This window comes from Zingiber officinale, chromosome 7B (assembly GCF_018446385.1).
Source record: "Zingiber officinale cultivar Zhangliang chromosome 7B, Zo_v1.1, whole genome shotgun sequence".
NCBI classification, from domain to species: Eukaryota; Viridiplantae; Streptophyta; class Magnoliopsida; order Zingiberales; family Zingiberaceae; genus Zingiber; species Zingiber officinale.
The window spans coordinates 48,683,102-48,699,606 of record NC_055999.1 but is presented as its reverse complement, the minus strand read 5'-3'; the positions used below and the strand labels follow the sequence as shown (position 1 = coordinate 48,699,606).

Below are 16,505 nucleotides of genomic sequence, written 5' to 3'. Positions count from 1 at the left end.
AGAAGATTGGATCTCGGTGAAGAAGGAAATCCATGTGATCTGTCAACCGATAGGGAAATCAGTCAATCGAACGTCTTTTCGGTAGACCGAATGAAGCTTATAAAAGGACCTCGAGATCCGAGCTGACACAACAACTTTTCAAATTCATTCTCTACTCATCATTTGTGCTACTACTGCTCAAACCAAGCCTCAACTTCACGTGCGAACTGCCACACCAAGAAGTGCCAACGATCTTCATCTTGTATTTCATTGTCGGTATATTTACTTTAGCTTGCATAATATTTTGTAAATTTCATTGTATGAATTATCTCTTTTCCAAAGATTTTGAAAAGAGAAGTTTTAGTGAATTATCCAATGATGCGATCAAGGATCACGAGTCTTGGAATAGGAGTCAATATAGGCTCCGAACCAAGTAATCACCTGTACTGCTTTTGCTTTTTCATTCCGTTGTTGCTTTAATATTTGTTTTACGAATCAATACGAAAAGAAATTTTTTTTAACAAGTTATATTCAACCCCCCCCCCCCCCGCGCTCTATCGCATTTTCGATCCTTCACATATATCTAGGAATCATGACAGGAAGAAGAAATAAAGCATGGCTCATGACATGAGGAAGAAGCCATCACTTGCTAATAAAAGGAAGAGGTTTGCAAGCAAAAATTAAAAGGATATTCTTTATTTTTATTATTGTCAAAGAGATATTTTTATTTTTTTTTTAAATATTGTTTATCTTACTTATATAAGAGCAAGGCAAGGAAAACATATAAAATTATATAAACTATGAGTCATACCACGAAATTTTGAGAAAAAAATAATAAAAAAAGATTAAAGAATGAGACCTCGGTTATCGAAAGATTTATGTCTGAAAAATCGATAATAAAAACTATATCTTTTTAAACAATTAATTGAAAGGTTCTTTGTTCGATGCAAGGTTCTATTTCTTTAATTTCCTTTTATAGTGTGGATTATTCATTATTTTTGTTTTATGTAGTTATTTTCTAGCTTTTTCTTAATAAGATATTTCATAGTTTTACATGGGCAATGCTTAATTTGTGCTGATCTACATCATTTTGTCAGCAACTTGCAGTTATGCATGATTTACAGCTCGTTCATACTGATCTAAAGCCAGAAAATATTCTTCTCGTATCATCTGACTACATATCTGAAAACAGGGTATCTATATATATATATATATATATATATTCTGGAATTTCTTATTTATTTTATTTCCATAAACCTGTGGTAGCTATTCTTTTACTTGAGATTCTTGTAGTGCTGATAGGATTCGCTGACCAACTGTTTTTCTTTATTTGATTAACGCCTGTACAATTTCCAAGAGATTGCCCAAATCTAGTGCTATCAAGTTAATTGATTTTGGCAGCGCAACCTACGAACATCAGGACCACAATTATATTGTATCGACAAGGCATTATAGAGCTCCTGAGGTTATTTTGGGTGGGTAGTTGATTCAATATTGGTTAATTCTTGATACTATGCTCTGCAAAATGGTGAATTTTATTGGCTTGATGCTCAGGTATGGAATGGGGTTATCCTTGTGATATATGGAGCATTGGGTGCATTCTTGTAAAATTATGCTCGGTATTGGTTTTTTCCGTTTTTTCTTCGATCTTGTGTTTTACATGAGCGGATGAGTGATTGGAACTTGGCCGTTTTGTTGCTTCTAGGGGGAAGCTTTATTTCAGACACATGAAAACCTGGAACACATGGCCATGATGGAGGGTATTAGGTCCTTTGCCCCCCACAAATGCTGAAGAAAGCAGGGTAACCATTGATGATTCAGCTAGTTGAAGGCAATTTTTTCTTCTTCTTTTAATGTAGTGGTTAATTTGTTTGAAAGTTACCAGTGGCTTAACCTTGCATGATAAAGCTCAATGTAAGGATAAAATCCATATAACCGACCCAACTTGTTTGAATTAATTGGATTGTTTCTAGCTTTGTTGCAATAGTAATTGTTATCTTGGTGTAAATAGCCGACATGCTGAGAAGAATATTAGAAGAGGCAGATTGAACTGGCCCGAAGGTGCATCTACAAGTGAGAGCATAAGAGCTGTCCAAAAGTTAACTCGTCTACAGGTACTATCACACAGATGCCATTGTTAACTTGTCGTCCATTGCAATATTGACTCTGCTGATAAATTTGACACTAGTGACTTAAGATGTCAACCGCTGCAGAATGTAGTAATGCAGCATGTGGATCATTCAGCAGGGGACCTTTTTGATCTCCTAGGCCGCCTTCTTAAGTATGATCCTGCAACCCGATGGACGGCTCGTGAAGCTCTTGGGCATCCCTTCGTCACTAATAGTGCGGACAGGAGATTTTGGTGATTCAGGGAAAATCACCAAGAGTAGATGATCAGGAATCATTTTTGATAAGAGTCTGGAGACATGGAGATGCTAGCAAAGGAAAGGCGAAAGTTTTATGAAGATATATGTTGGTCATAAATTCAGTAAATGGGTTTGAAGTTTGAAATGGATATACAGCAGCCATGTACAGGCAAACCTAACTAGTTTTCTTTTGTAGGAAACGTGTATATAATACTCTATTGCCACGTATATAACTATCGCTATCAGCTTCGGTCCAGCGGCTTCAGTTCCTGATAATTTACTGAGAAATGATGCAATCTCCTATGTTTGATAATCTGAATGGAGAGTAAACAAGTGGCATGGTTGGTAAGATTGGATCAATTGCATCAAAATCTGGTTTAAGTGTAACCTCTCTCTAGCAACCAGGTCGAATTCGATCGACTTGCGAGTTAATCGGTTGAGCCAATGGATGCTCCGCTATTAGAAAATGGCAATGACTTTCAGAAACAATTATTTTCTAGTGAAGCTGATTTTGATCTGATTTATAAAGGCGAAGCTATCTCAGTTTTGATATTATAGCTTTATATACCTAAATCATCAATACGCTGCGGACGTGTGGACTTGTCCGCACCACAATGGATTGAGATGTCTGATTTGATCCGGATCTGCACTACAATGAATTGAGGCATCTCATGTGATTCGGAGGTTTCAATTCAATTTTTTTTTCATTTTAAAAAAATTAATATTTTTTTAAATTTTAAATCCTAAATATATATATTATATCCTATGAGCACTTAGAATTTATTAATTTAATTTTTTTTACCTGAACACTATAATCTAACCCCTAAATTCTAAAAAATCTAATTTGTTTAATCCCAGAATAAAAAAAATAAAAATAAAAAAATACTTTCAGACACCCTTAATATATATCCCATGAACACTTTTGATTTTTTTTACTTAAACGCTACACTCCAACATAAAATTCTAAAAGCAGAATCTAATTAACTTAATCAGGAACTTCAAAGAAAAAAAACTGCTGAATGGGTCGAGGAGTCAAATTCAATTTAAGATATATATACTCTGAATTGTTCTGTTTGAGTTTTCATGTCCTACACACTAAAAACAAGTAGAATTTTATCTGATCTCCCTTATTATACTAACCACTTTCTAGTTTCAATTCGAACCAAATTCAATCAAAACCAAACGGGTACCATTCGAATTGTTTCCAATCCTTTTCAAACAGACTTTGATTTGAATTGATCTCACTTCAAAAAGATTGGCGACCAACTTGGAAAATTGCATGATATATACGTTGATGCAGAGGATGTCATGGATGATAAGATCAGATGAAACACACGGTGAATTTAAAAATAACCTCAGGATAAAATTTGTACTCATCTACAAGAAAAAGGAATACAACTCTCACCACCAAGATTGAATCCAGTGGATGGGCCCCCTTGGGTTTTCAATGGACCCTTTGTCCGATCCACAAAAATAGCACAAGGATCTGATGTGCCACAATGGCGAAGTCGTGACTGGGATTGAAACTTATCCCCTGGGAGCTCACAATGAGCAATGGGTCATCAATAGGCAAAAATTTGTAATGAGCCAAGCTCATGAACAAGCACTCCTTTTTTACTTCCAAACTGGCTTCTCAATCAGAGCTCATTTGCTTTCGCTACAGACTGAACAACGTAGTACAATCTCCACAGGATCACATCATCCTGACAAGTCATAATTAAATTGATCGTTACATGAAAGAAAACTAAAGTTGCAAGAATAAATAAATAAATAAAACGACATGCTATCTTTTTTACCAGCCCTTCAAGATTTACAGAGATCGTGTCTGCAGGACTGCTTCTTGAAGAGTTACTACATTGAAGGACTTCTACCACACGATCAAGTGCCTTCTCTGGAAGCTTCTGGATCTTTCTACCAAGTTGCTGCTTCTCAGCTAGTGTCATAGGTCTGCAAATTGCACAAGAAATTTTAGACAACCTCCCCAACTGTATTTGAACAAGTGGATAGTACTAGAGAGAATTGTTAAAAAAAAAAAAAAAAAAAAAAAAGTTAGCAGACACATTTTCATACATGAAGCTTATAAAAAGTTTAAGATGATCCAATAACACTATGTCAGAATATAATCTAACTACTAAAACAGGAAAAGTAGCTAAAGCATTAAATCAGAGTAATGCGATGTATCCAATGGACAAATCTTAACAAACTATCTGCATGCTTTTTCAGGAAAAATAGAATATGAAAACAAAACTTGAGGATAGAAAAAAATGCTCCAATATAAAAAACTAGCAACTTAAATTTGTAGTGAAAAATGCCATGAAAGAAGCACTATTTAGAATTTCTCATACACACTAGTATACAATTGGAAACTTGGAAACCAAGTACTTATTAGGTGAGTTAAGCTCCATTTATTGCACAATATTTTCCAGAGGAAGATACTGTGAAGTATATTCCATGTAACTCATTTTTTTGTATTTGGTTGTTCGTCATTCTAAATTATTTCTATGTTCACTTGCTAATACATTAAGGTGCAACTAATGAGACATCACGTTTTTTAAAAAAATACTTTTATATATTCCTGAGATTTTAAAATATTTCACTAGAAAAAAACATTTTAAACTTATTATTCAATGAAATTTTTAATGATTATTACCACTTTATTTATTATTATTTTCTGAAAATAAATTATTGGCATTTTGATATTTACTATTATAATATCTTTTAAAAACATATATTTATCAGTAATTCCACTTTGTTATACCAGTATGTTACTATACGGGTCATATTTTTTTTTCACTTTCATTCTTTATTTGTTATCAAATTGACTTGTAATATGAAGTATTTATTGTAATTTTTTATTTTATTTTACCTTTGTTTTGTTTATATTATTCATATAAAATATATGCATTATTATTTTTACTTTTATACAATACATATCTTTATTTTTTATTTTTTTAATTAAAATATTGTAAAAATATATTGATGCATTTTTATAATAATTTAATAAGAAATGTATTAGTCATTATTTTATTATTTTACATTAGATACTTATGGTCTTATTATTCTTATACAACATCAACCAAACCTTATCTCACTATATGGATCGGCTATATAGATCCTTCTAAGTCATTGACTCTATCCCCTACTATATAATCATTTAAATAAATTTTATTTTATTTTATTGCTGCTAACCAAATCTTTTATCTCTCTTCCTCATTTGATATGTATATTTATCATAGTTTCACATCGCCAAACTAAAACATTTATTGGTCGTCTAAGTACATGTTAATATTATCTTAACTGTGTCACTTGGAATTTTCTCTTAATAGATGCAACTCTGAATTTCTCTCTAATGTTATTGTTTCTTATCCTGTCTATCCTCGTATGTCCACACATTCACCTTACATCTTCATCTCTGTAACTCACATCTTCTGCTTGTGTTCGAGTCATAGTCCAACATTCAGTTCTATATAATATAATAGGTCTAACCGTCATTTTATAGAACTTCCCTTTAAGTTTTAAAGGTACTTTACGATCATATAGAACACCCAACACTCTCCTTTATTTAACCATTCTACTTGTATTCTATATGAAGCATCTCTCAATTTCTCAATCCTTTTGCAAAAATGATCCTAAATATTTAAAACTCTCAATTCCAAATAATTCATGATCTCCTATCTTAACAGTTATTAATATTACTAAACTTAAATTTTATATATTCTGTCTTTATTGTACTAAACCTAAAACCTTTCACTTCTAGTATTTCCCGACAAAATTCAAGTGTAGACAGGATGCATCATAGTACCGTGTTTTTGATGTGTGCAGTGAGTTTGACCATCATTAATGTAAAAAGATAAGGACTTAAAGCTGATCCTTGAACTAACTCTATCTTTATTGGAAATATTTCGGTCAGTTCGAATTCTTAACTTTTATCGTTGCGTCCTCATGCATATTTTTTATTAATTCAATATATGTTACGCTAACACCTTTTTTTTCTAAAATCTCCATATAATTTTTTTTAGGACTCTATCATAGCGTTTTCTAGATCAATGAATACCATGTATAAATCTTGTTTTTGTTCTAATATTTTTCAATTAGTTTCCTATGAAGATGTATAACCTCTATTGTCGACCTTCTAGACATGAATCCAAATTGATTGTTAGTCATCATGATCTCCTTATCTTTTTTCTATTAGTCTTTCCTAAAGTTTAATGGTATAACTCATTAATTTAATACCCTTATGTTAGGACCAAAAGTAGCTAGGGGGGGGGGGGGGGTGAATAGCTCGTCGCGTTCGCTCGGTGCGCTTCGTTGCTTGGCGTTGCTTGTTTCTTCTTGGATGTGCAGCGGAAAATACAGAAACAAACACAAAACGCTAACACTAGGATTTTACTTGGTATCCACCTCACAAGAGGTGACTAATCCAAGGATCCACACCAACGCACACACCCTCCACTATGAATAACACTCCTTTATGGTAACTACCAAAGGCGGAGAAGCCCTACAACACTCTCAATACAAGAAGAAGAAAGGGAAATACAAGTTAAGCAAAAGCTTACAAGATGTGCAGTAAAAACCCTAACCCTAACTTCTTCCTCTTGCAATAGATCCGCCTCTTGACTTGGAAAGCCTCCAAGAACCTTCAAGAACTGGCGATCACGTGCTTGTAGAGAGCTGTGGAGGAGCTGGAATGAATCTGAGAAGTGCTCGTGAAGAGACGCGAAGACCACGCTGCTGCGGCTTTAAACACGACGCAGCGGTCGGATCGATCGATCGAATGTTCCCATCGATCGGGAGGCTTTGGATCGATCCGGATCGATTGGGCGCCTCGTGCTCGAAGCGCGCTGGATCGATCCGGATCGATCGGCGCTTCAGCGCATCGTCGCCGATCGATCGGTGATCGATCGGGACCTCTGATCGATCCGGATCGATCGAGCTTCTGACTTGGAAGAATCGGATCGATCCGATCGATCCACGACTGAATCGATCCACGGATCGATCCGACGCTTCCCAAAACCAAGTCCCAAACCTCCCAACCAACATCCGGTCAACCGACTGTTGGTACATCACGCCAGCATCGGTCACTCCCGACACCGGGACTCCCCACAGTGTCCTCAATCCTTTGACCCACTTAGACTTTTACTTCCTTGCCAGTATCCATCATCGCTGACTACTTGGACTTCCCGGATGTCGCTGACCCATCTGGACTTCCTTCCTGCCAAGTATCCATCAATCCCTTTGACTACTTGGACTTCCCAACACCGGATGTCCGATCATCCTCGATCCATCTGGATTTCCTTCCTTGCCCGGCTTCTCACCAGGACTTTCACCTAACTCACTGGGGTTTTCCATCCGCTAGCTTCATCACTGGGACTTTCACTCACCAGGATTTCCTTCTGCCTAGCTTCACTCACTAGGACTTTCACCTGGCTTCACTCACCAGGATTTCCTTCTGCCTAGCTTCACTCACTAGGACTTCCTAGTCAAGTATCCAGTCAATCCTTGACCTACTTGACTCTTCTTCACTCAATATCTTATTGTCAAACATCTAAACTCAAACCAAGACTCAGCTTGGTTAACCAGGTCAACCTTGACCTGAGGGATGTTGCACCAACACCTTATAGTTTGCACAATTTTATACGTTTACTTTGTTCTTATATAAGGGAACTAGAGTTCTTACCGTCCATTAATCAGACATTTTTTTAAATTACCTAAGTTAAGTTGGTCACCTAAACATTCATTAAAAAATTAATAAAAATATCTCTTCACTGCTCTTTTATTTCTCTTCATTTACTAGTACCCTATACATCTTATTACGATAAGATGTCTTGTCTTTTGCTCTTTCGCTTTAATTATTCTGTAAATGTCTCTTTTCCCTTTTTTTCAAATTCAATTTTTGATATAAGCATTCAAAAGTTTCATTCTTATCTTCATTCGCCATTTCTTAGCTTTTTCTTGGCTATTGTATATTTTTTTAAGTTTCCCTCAATCTTACAAGTATATAATATCTTATAGACGGTTCGTTTTTCCTTCACTTTCTTTTATACTTTATTATTCCACCATCAGGATTCTTTACTTAGTTGTGCACGTCCCTTTGGTTCACCGAGTACACTCCTGGGTACTATTTTCAACTTTAATACCAACTTATCCCATGTCATATTCGAATCGTTGTATAATTCTCCTAATACTTGTACTCCTACCTTCTCCTTGAATATGTTTTGCTTCCCATCCTTTAACTTTCACCACTTAATTCCAAGAGTTGTAAACATTTTCCTTTTATTGATACTATATTTGAGGCGTATATCCTACACTAACCTATATTGAGAAGTTAAGTTTTCTCTAGAATAACCTTACTATCTTTACAAATCTTTTTATCCTTCTTCCTAACCAGAAAAAGTCAATTTGCGATTTATTATTCCCACTTTTGTACTCTTTTCTTCATATGTCATCACAAAATCCACTATACTTTTCCCTTCTTCATTTCTTGTTCCAAACTCATAACCCCTATGCATCGTATCATATTTCTCATTTTTCACTCCAATATACCAATTTAGATCTCTTCCTATTAAAATCATTTCTTTTGTCAGAATATTTTGTAATAAAGCATCCATATCATCCCAAAACTTAGATTTTTGGTTTCTTTATTAATCCTACTTGAGATTCATATATGTTAATTATGTTTATAATTTCTTTCGTCACTATTATTTTGATAACTATAATCCTATCTCCTTTTAACTACTCTTCATCTTTTAACGAACTATCTACAACAATATTTACTTCATTTCTTATTTTACTTCTTCCTATCTACCATAACTTAAAACCTGAGTTCTCTATCATCTTTGTCTTATCTCCTACCAATTTTGTCTCTTGTACATACAAAATACTAATTATTCTCCTAATTATCATATCTACTATATCCATTATTTTACTAGTAAGCATTCCTATGTTCCATGTTCCAAATCTTAAACCATTAATTTTCCTATAATATTTTTTCTTATCCAATCTATGGTATGAAAATAATTGCATATTTAATACTACACACAAATTCTCGTGGACATATAGTGGTTCTTGCTATATGTTATAGTTGGACCCTGCAACGTGAACTCGTACATATTTAATACTACCCGAGTTCTCATGAAGATGTAGCGATCTTATCGAGACATTACAATCAAACCCTGCAATGTCATAGTTGAACTCTTGCATATTGTTTTTATAGAAGGAAGAAAATGACTTAATTTTTGAGTGAGAAAAGAATTCTAATAATTTTTACCCTTTAATCTCCTTCACTTTGTTTACTTGCAAAAGGAAAAGAAAAATATCAATTCAAAAGTGAAATAAAATTTTTATAAGGATTTCAATTAATCATAAACCCTACTAATACCAAAAATAATTCCATGCATTGGATGGAAGCATCAATTTTTACAAGTTTCAATGGTCCAAATTAAATATTGTTATCAGACCATTTGGTATTAAAACTGGTTCCTTCACATGGCCATTAATATACCACACCATTGGAAGCTGGTTTCAACTACAAAGGTGGACCTGAAGCAACTCTAATGTGTTTGATCACTGTACAATATACCAAAACCAAAGTAATACGAAGGCTATGATTAAGATTTACTTTGGTCATAATCAACTTGAACTAGGCTCTCCCTTGTATCCTAATAATCATGAGCTTGATTTGATGTATACCATTCCTTGTCAATACACTTCCTCATTAATTCGTGAAACAAATGATCATTCAGGAGGGGGGAATTCACTCAACACTTGCTGTTTTTCACTGTACATGATCAAGAGTGTCAATATGCACTATCATCAAATCAACACATGGTGTCCAAAATAATTTACATGTTCTAGCTTCAACAGTTCATTTGCCTTGTTGAAGTTGTTGCCATTGTTAGTGACCATTTGCACTGCATTCTATACCTATTTCTACACTACCTTATCCATTAGCCCAATGAAAAATTTAACGACCCACGGCTCCATGAGGGAAAGTTAATTGTTAAAAAATGATCTCATTGACAAAAAATATAAGGAGTTATATCTTCAGTTCTTAACATTGTACCCATCAAATCTAGTATGTTGTATTTAGTTTTGTATATTTATACATCATATTATTTAAAAAATGTTGAACCTATTGTCAAATACATGTCAAATGGTAATTATGCAACAAGTATAAACCACTCAATTGAAGCTTCAATCCAAGCTATAGTTTATGGGATCAATTTCATCTATCAATATAATTTTTAGTAATAAAAAAAAAGGACAGCCCGCTGCACGAAGCTCCCATCATACGGGGTCCCGGGGAAAGATCCATTGTATGCAGCCTTACCCTACTTTTTGCAAGAGATTGTTTCCAGGATTCGAACCCGTGACCTTTTGGTCACATGGCAACAACTTTACCGTTGTGCCAAGGCTCCCCTTCAAATAATTTTTAGTAATATGCAACAAAAATTTTTAGTAATATGCAACAAAAATTAAAAAAGACAAATACGAAAAAAGTAGAACTTAGAAAGTCCTTGTTCTTGTTTGTATTCTCACCTCATTAGGTTGGATCAGAGTTAAATGAGATCTATTGACATAATTTTAAAAGGCGTGTGATTGTGATCACTGAAGTAGCTTTAGATTAAATAGAAGTATCAAATGATTTTATCGAAATAATATTATATGTGTGTGTTTGAAAGCTGCGAAAATAATGTGAAAATTAATTTCATGGGATAATTAATAAGTAAATTGCTAATTTCACTAATTTAATGAAATATCATATCCATTGTTTAATCTAACCATTGAATTATCTCTCTCAACATTAAAAACAAGTAAAATATAACAAAAGTTGAAAAAAAATTTAGAACTAGTATCTGTACTTGAAATGGCACAATCACGTTAGAAAATAAATGGTATTGGATGTTGAACTATTGACTTAGCTAAATTTTTATTACCTAGTACGACATTGTACTATCTAATGATTAATGGTGTCAATTGCACATAGATTTTGTAGATGCTACTGACACATTTTCTTAATCAATATAATGGGTGCAATTTGTGTCAGACGACTGCACAATGATTTTATAGATTCTACCGCACACATTTTCCCCCTTTGCAAGTCTGCCTTTTAGTACCTTACAACCACCAAAAACACAAGGCAACAAACAGTGACTCCCAATCATAATCATCTTTCTTGATCAGCGGAGCAAAAATTTTGAAAGTGGGTAACTTTATTGAACAAAAAAATGGCATATGTCAGATCTACATCCACGGCATTTACTACCATATCCAATCTCAACACTATAAAATAAGTGAACTTCTCTATCTCAACTATGCAAAATTGACATTGAGAATTCTCAGGATGACAGTTCTTAAACATTGGTTGAACTTCTAATTTATTCAATCCAAGAGAGCTATAAACACTAAATGTGAGTCCTTTCTTAAATGTGTCCTTTATTAGTAGTTTTGAAAAACAAATATAATGTCTAGAATATCAGAAAGATAATATTGTACCTGCACTTGGAGACAACCATGTCCAGATATTCTTCAACATTCTGCTCCAGTTGGCAAAGCTGGAAAAGATAACATTACTATACAGGATAACATCTTAGATAGCCTACAATGTTCTAAAACTATATCAATTGACAAATAATGTTGGCATATAGTGGGGCGTAAAGTTTAATCCAATAGTACTTTTGAGAAAAGCAAACATATTCACAAGCCTACCTTCTCATCTATCTTATGAGAGAATTTTTTAACAGCTTGAAAGACTTACTTTGCCATCACCTTGAATAGCTTTCATTTCAGCATATATCTATGGTAAAATCCAAATAATATACTGTTATCTATGAATACATACACAAGAGATCCCAATGAAGCCACCAAAAAAAAAATTCTCTTAAACAATATCACATAGGAAAAATAAGACAAAAAATAGTGGTTCCCACCATCCACAATATAAGTAAACAAAAAGATATTTATTGTAACTAATATCAATATTATAGTAATTTGTAATACTAGAAGAATAATTAGAGCATGTTTTTTCAAAAAAAATCTATAATCAAAATAATCATATAATTATTTATATAAATGCTTATTATATTCTAATTACACCATATTTATCTTAAATTTTTTATCAAATTCAAATGGCATTTTTCATTAAAAATAATATTTGAAGCTCTATTAATATTTTATTTTCACCTCTATACTATATATAATTAATAATTTATACATTTATTTTATTATGAAAATACAATTATATCATTTTAAAAAAAAATTGAACAAAAATAGACAATGTAATTATAATAACGACTTTTTAACTTTATAAGAGAATAAATTAACACAATAGAATTATTTTATTCTATTTATATAATCAAACTCTTACTATTTTTTGTAAAAGAATCATATCTAAAAAGCTAAAGTTTATTAACTTAATGTTTAATTCTTTTAAGATTTAATTTTTCTTTATAAATTCAATTATGATGAGTTTAGTTCATATAAACTATTCTTGAATTTCTATGGACTACCTATTCCTATGTTTGTACAAATATGATGGAATAGTTATTCCAAATTCTTAAGGAATACCGTTATTCCTTATCCTAGTTTTGGAATAGTTGTTCCTTGTCTATTCATCCATCACATATCTATTCAATTACTTTAATCCCCCAGAATGAATAGACCTATTAGTCCTAACAAGTTGATGAGTTTTGGGCAATCTCATCCAACTTAAAATTTTAAAAATTCTAACTAGGCCAATAGGGTCATACATTATAGTTTAGTCAATCGTTCTAAATAGGTGGATCGGGCTAGTCATCCTAAATGAGCTAGGTAGGCCGATTAAGAAAAGTTGTCCCAAATGAGGAGGTCAAGTTAAGCGTCTGTCCATTCAAGCCAATTGTGTTGAATGAGCTAGCCATATGACTAATCGGGCTAGTAGTCTCGAACAAACCTATTAGGCTAGTGGTCTAGGATGGGACAATCGAGTCAATCGGTCAAATAAATTCAAACCACTCTATTTGGGCAATCTGAGCCAAACATGTCACAAGCCAAATAATTCAATCAGGTTAGTCGGTTCAAACAAACTCGTCAATCAAGCTGATGAAGCAAAATGAGCCAAATATATCGAAGTGATATGTTAGGTTAATGAGGTAGATCGAGCAAGTAAGATAAATTGAAAAATTATTTCTAGGGCTAATTTATGATTATGAAACCTATTACTTATGTAATTATAACATCTTTACCAACCAAATACAAAGATAGTTATTCTTTATGTATTCCTTATTTATTCTATTCCCTACGAATAATTATTTTATTTCTTATCTCTTCTATTCTACAAACTAAACACACCAACATACCAACTTGTTTGAACTGACTAGGTTAGGCATGTCCCAATCCATCAACTCGTCTGGCCCAACCGAATAGGTTAGTCTATCCGAATACGCTGGCCTTGACTGAATTGTTTGGTCTATCTAGATAGGTTGACAAATAGGTTGAAACCCATCTAGATAAGTTACTCATCCAAACCCAATCAAACTAAACATGTTCAACTAATCTAACTTGATCAACCTATTGAGCCCATCCAACACGTAAGCTCATCCAACCTATTTAACTTGTCCCGGTTCATTTGTCGTATCTAGCCTACTTAGCTCATTCGTCGTTGATCACCTATCCAAATGATCTAACCTGACTAATATAATTCAAGTTATATTTTTATAACATATGTATAATACAATGGCATTATAATATATTTCTCTATTTTAAAAATATATATTCTAACTTCCACTAGAAATATATAGTAAATTTTATTATAATTCCTAATATTTCTATAGTAAAATTATAGAAATATAAAAAATTCTACTAAACCATAAATATAGTACACTCATAACTATAGTAGAATATTAATATTTTCAAAATAATTCTACTATAACCATAAAATTAGTTTGGTTTACTTTCGTTATAGTAGAATATTAATATTTTAAAAATATATTATACTATAACCATAAAATAAACTAAAATATTAATATTTTCTATTTTTTAACTTATTAATAGTCTAGTCTTTAAAATAATATTCTACGACAACCAAACTAAACAATTTCCAAACTTTTATCTAAAAATTGTTTAGTTTTTAAAGTTTATAAAAATGTTTTCCTATTTTGTTTGATTGGACTAATATAATTAAATGACACTATAGTTTTTTTTTAAAAAAAAACTTTATTTTAACTTCAAATAGAGATATTCTATAAATTTTATAATATGATCATATTATAATAGATGAAATTATAAAACAAGATAAGTTTAAAATCAATAAATAAATATATGAAATGTCTTTACACAATAAATGGCAGTCTAGTGCATAAAGCTGCCAATGCGAGATTCCGAGAAAGAGTCGGATCATATTGTATCTATTATACACAGTCTTACCTTGCATTGCAAGTCACAATATCACATGACAACAGCTTTACCATCTTTACACAATACTACTAAAAAATTTATAGTTAAAAGGAAGAAACTTATTTAAATTTAAACATATATTTTTCTATCATATGTTTTCATAAGGATTCAAATCCCTACTAAGCGTCCATAAAATAAATCATAGAAGAAAATTTGTTTAGATCCTTAAGAGGCATAAGCAATAGCATTTAAATTTTGTATGTAATCTAATGAAAAGTATTGCAATTTGTAGTCATTACACACCAACACCATTAATACATCTATTGTTGTGATGACACCACCTTACCACTACCAACACTCTGATTATTGTTGTTATTGTCCTTGTCATCTCCACTAGATCAATGCTTGCAATATGGGATACAACAAGATAATCTGACCCGGTCTCTTTTGAATTAAATAGCTACAAAGTTTCATTTTAGGGTAACTATTTTGAGTCTCATATATGCAACTTATTTGTCAACTCTATGCATATTATTCTTTATCTCTATGCATAACAAAACCCGACCTCACACATGAATTAAACAAACTAACAAAAAATCATTCTATTTTTAACTATTTCGAGTCTGTTGAATAGAACTTATTCCTCATCTCTAAGCATATTATTCCTCATCTTACACATGAATTAAACATAAAAAATCATTTTAGTTTCAACTATTTTGAGTCTGCTGCTATATGGAACCTATTCAAACAAAGAAATGGAAGGTAAATAGATAATGAATAATAGTAAATTAGTATATATAATCACCCTCATGGTATAAAATATTGTCCTGTATCGAGCGAAACGATCAAAATGTATCGTTCCGATAAATCACCGAAAATATTATTCAACACCAAGGTTTAAAATCTCGAATCGTGTCAGAGTTTGACTTTAACTAGAAAGATAATGTTCCAGTATCATGTCGATACTCTGATGCATTGTGCCGATGGCACATTGGAGGTTAAAGGAGAAAGAAGATGAAGAAAAGGAAGGCGACATTATCTATGTCGAGTGGTATCGAGTTTTGATAATTTACCGAAATGATATATTTTGACCATTTCGCCTGACAAGGTATAAGATTTAAAACCTAACCGCGACACTCCTTCCTATGCTTTATCTCTTTTTTTCTTGAACTCCAATCACACCATGCATCATAACATCAGTACAATACCGAAACAGTATAGTTTCATTGAAAGATTGAAACGTCGGTACTACTCGAGAAGTGGAAAAACTAGATTGATCCCTCTCTACCTCGTTAGTTCATAGATCATATGTGCATTTGGTCAAAAGACCGATTCAACTGGTTAGTTTCGTGAAATGGGAAAAAAAACACTAGCTGACTAGTTTATTAGAAATAGGATCAGTTTTATCTTATTGTTTGAAATGTCAAAAATGTCCTTTTACATAATTAAATTTTATAAGGGTAAATAATGGTAATACACCTTAAAAACCCTACCTTCGCCTCATAACTCATCACTTGACCCTAACCCCTTCTTGCTAGTTCCACCGCCGTTTGTGTTTCACACCAAACAGTACAAACCTCAAATATCCTCCCGACAGTAGCTTGTGTCACAAGAGTCAATAACTCGCTTGACTCTCTACCTATGAATAGAAAGAATGGATGCCCTGATCCCTATTACAATGGGATTACTTATTTGTTGTCTATTGTAATTATTTTTTATATATCATACTTTGTCATGGCCCAAGAGAAGTACTTGTTCAACGAACCAAATTATATCCTATTTATTAAT

The 16,505-nt window shown here is 32.7% G+C and overlaps 1 protein-coding gene and 1 pseudogene across 6 annotated transcripts in view; one reads left to right on the top strand and one right to left on the bottom strand.

The window, feature by feature from the left end:
- The first annotated feature begins 1,088 nt into the window (after nucleotides 1-1,088).
- On the top strand, nucleotides 1,089-2,463 carry LOC122003746 (annotated as a pseudogene).
- Nucleotides 2,464-3,668: 1,205 nt separating this feature from the next.
- LOC122005733 overlaps nucleotides 3,669-16,505 on the bottom strand; it is a 63,116-nt gene continuing 50,279 nt past the window's right edge. For all 6 annotated transcript variants that reach the window (XM_042560886.1, XM_042560884.1, XM_042560883.1 and 3 more), the window contains 3 exons: nucleotides 11,841-11,899; nucleotides 4,142-4,292; nucleotides 3,669-4,048 (listed from right to left, as the gene is read on the bottom strand). In XM_042560886.1, the coding sequence (XP_042416820.1) occupies nucleotides 3,983-4,048; nucleotides 4,142-4,292; nucleotides 11,841-11,899 (276 nt within the window). In that variant the 3' untranslated portion in view covers nucleotides 3,669-3,982. The remainder of the gene's footprint in view (nucleotides 4,049-4,141; nucleotides 4,293-11,840; nucleotides 11,900-16,505) is intronic.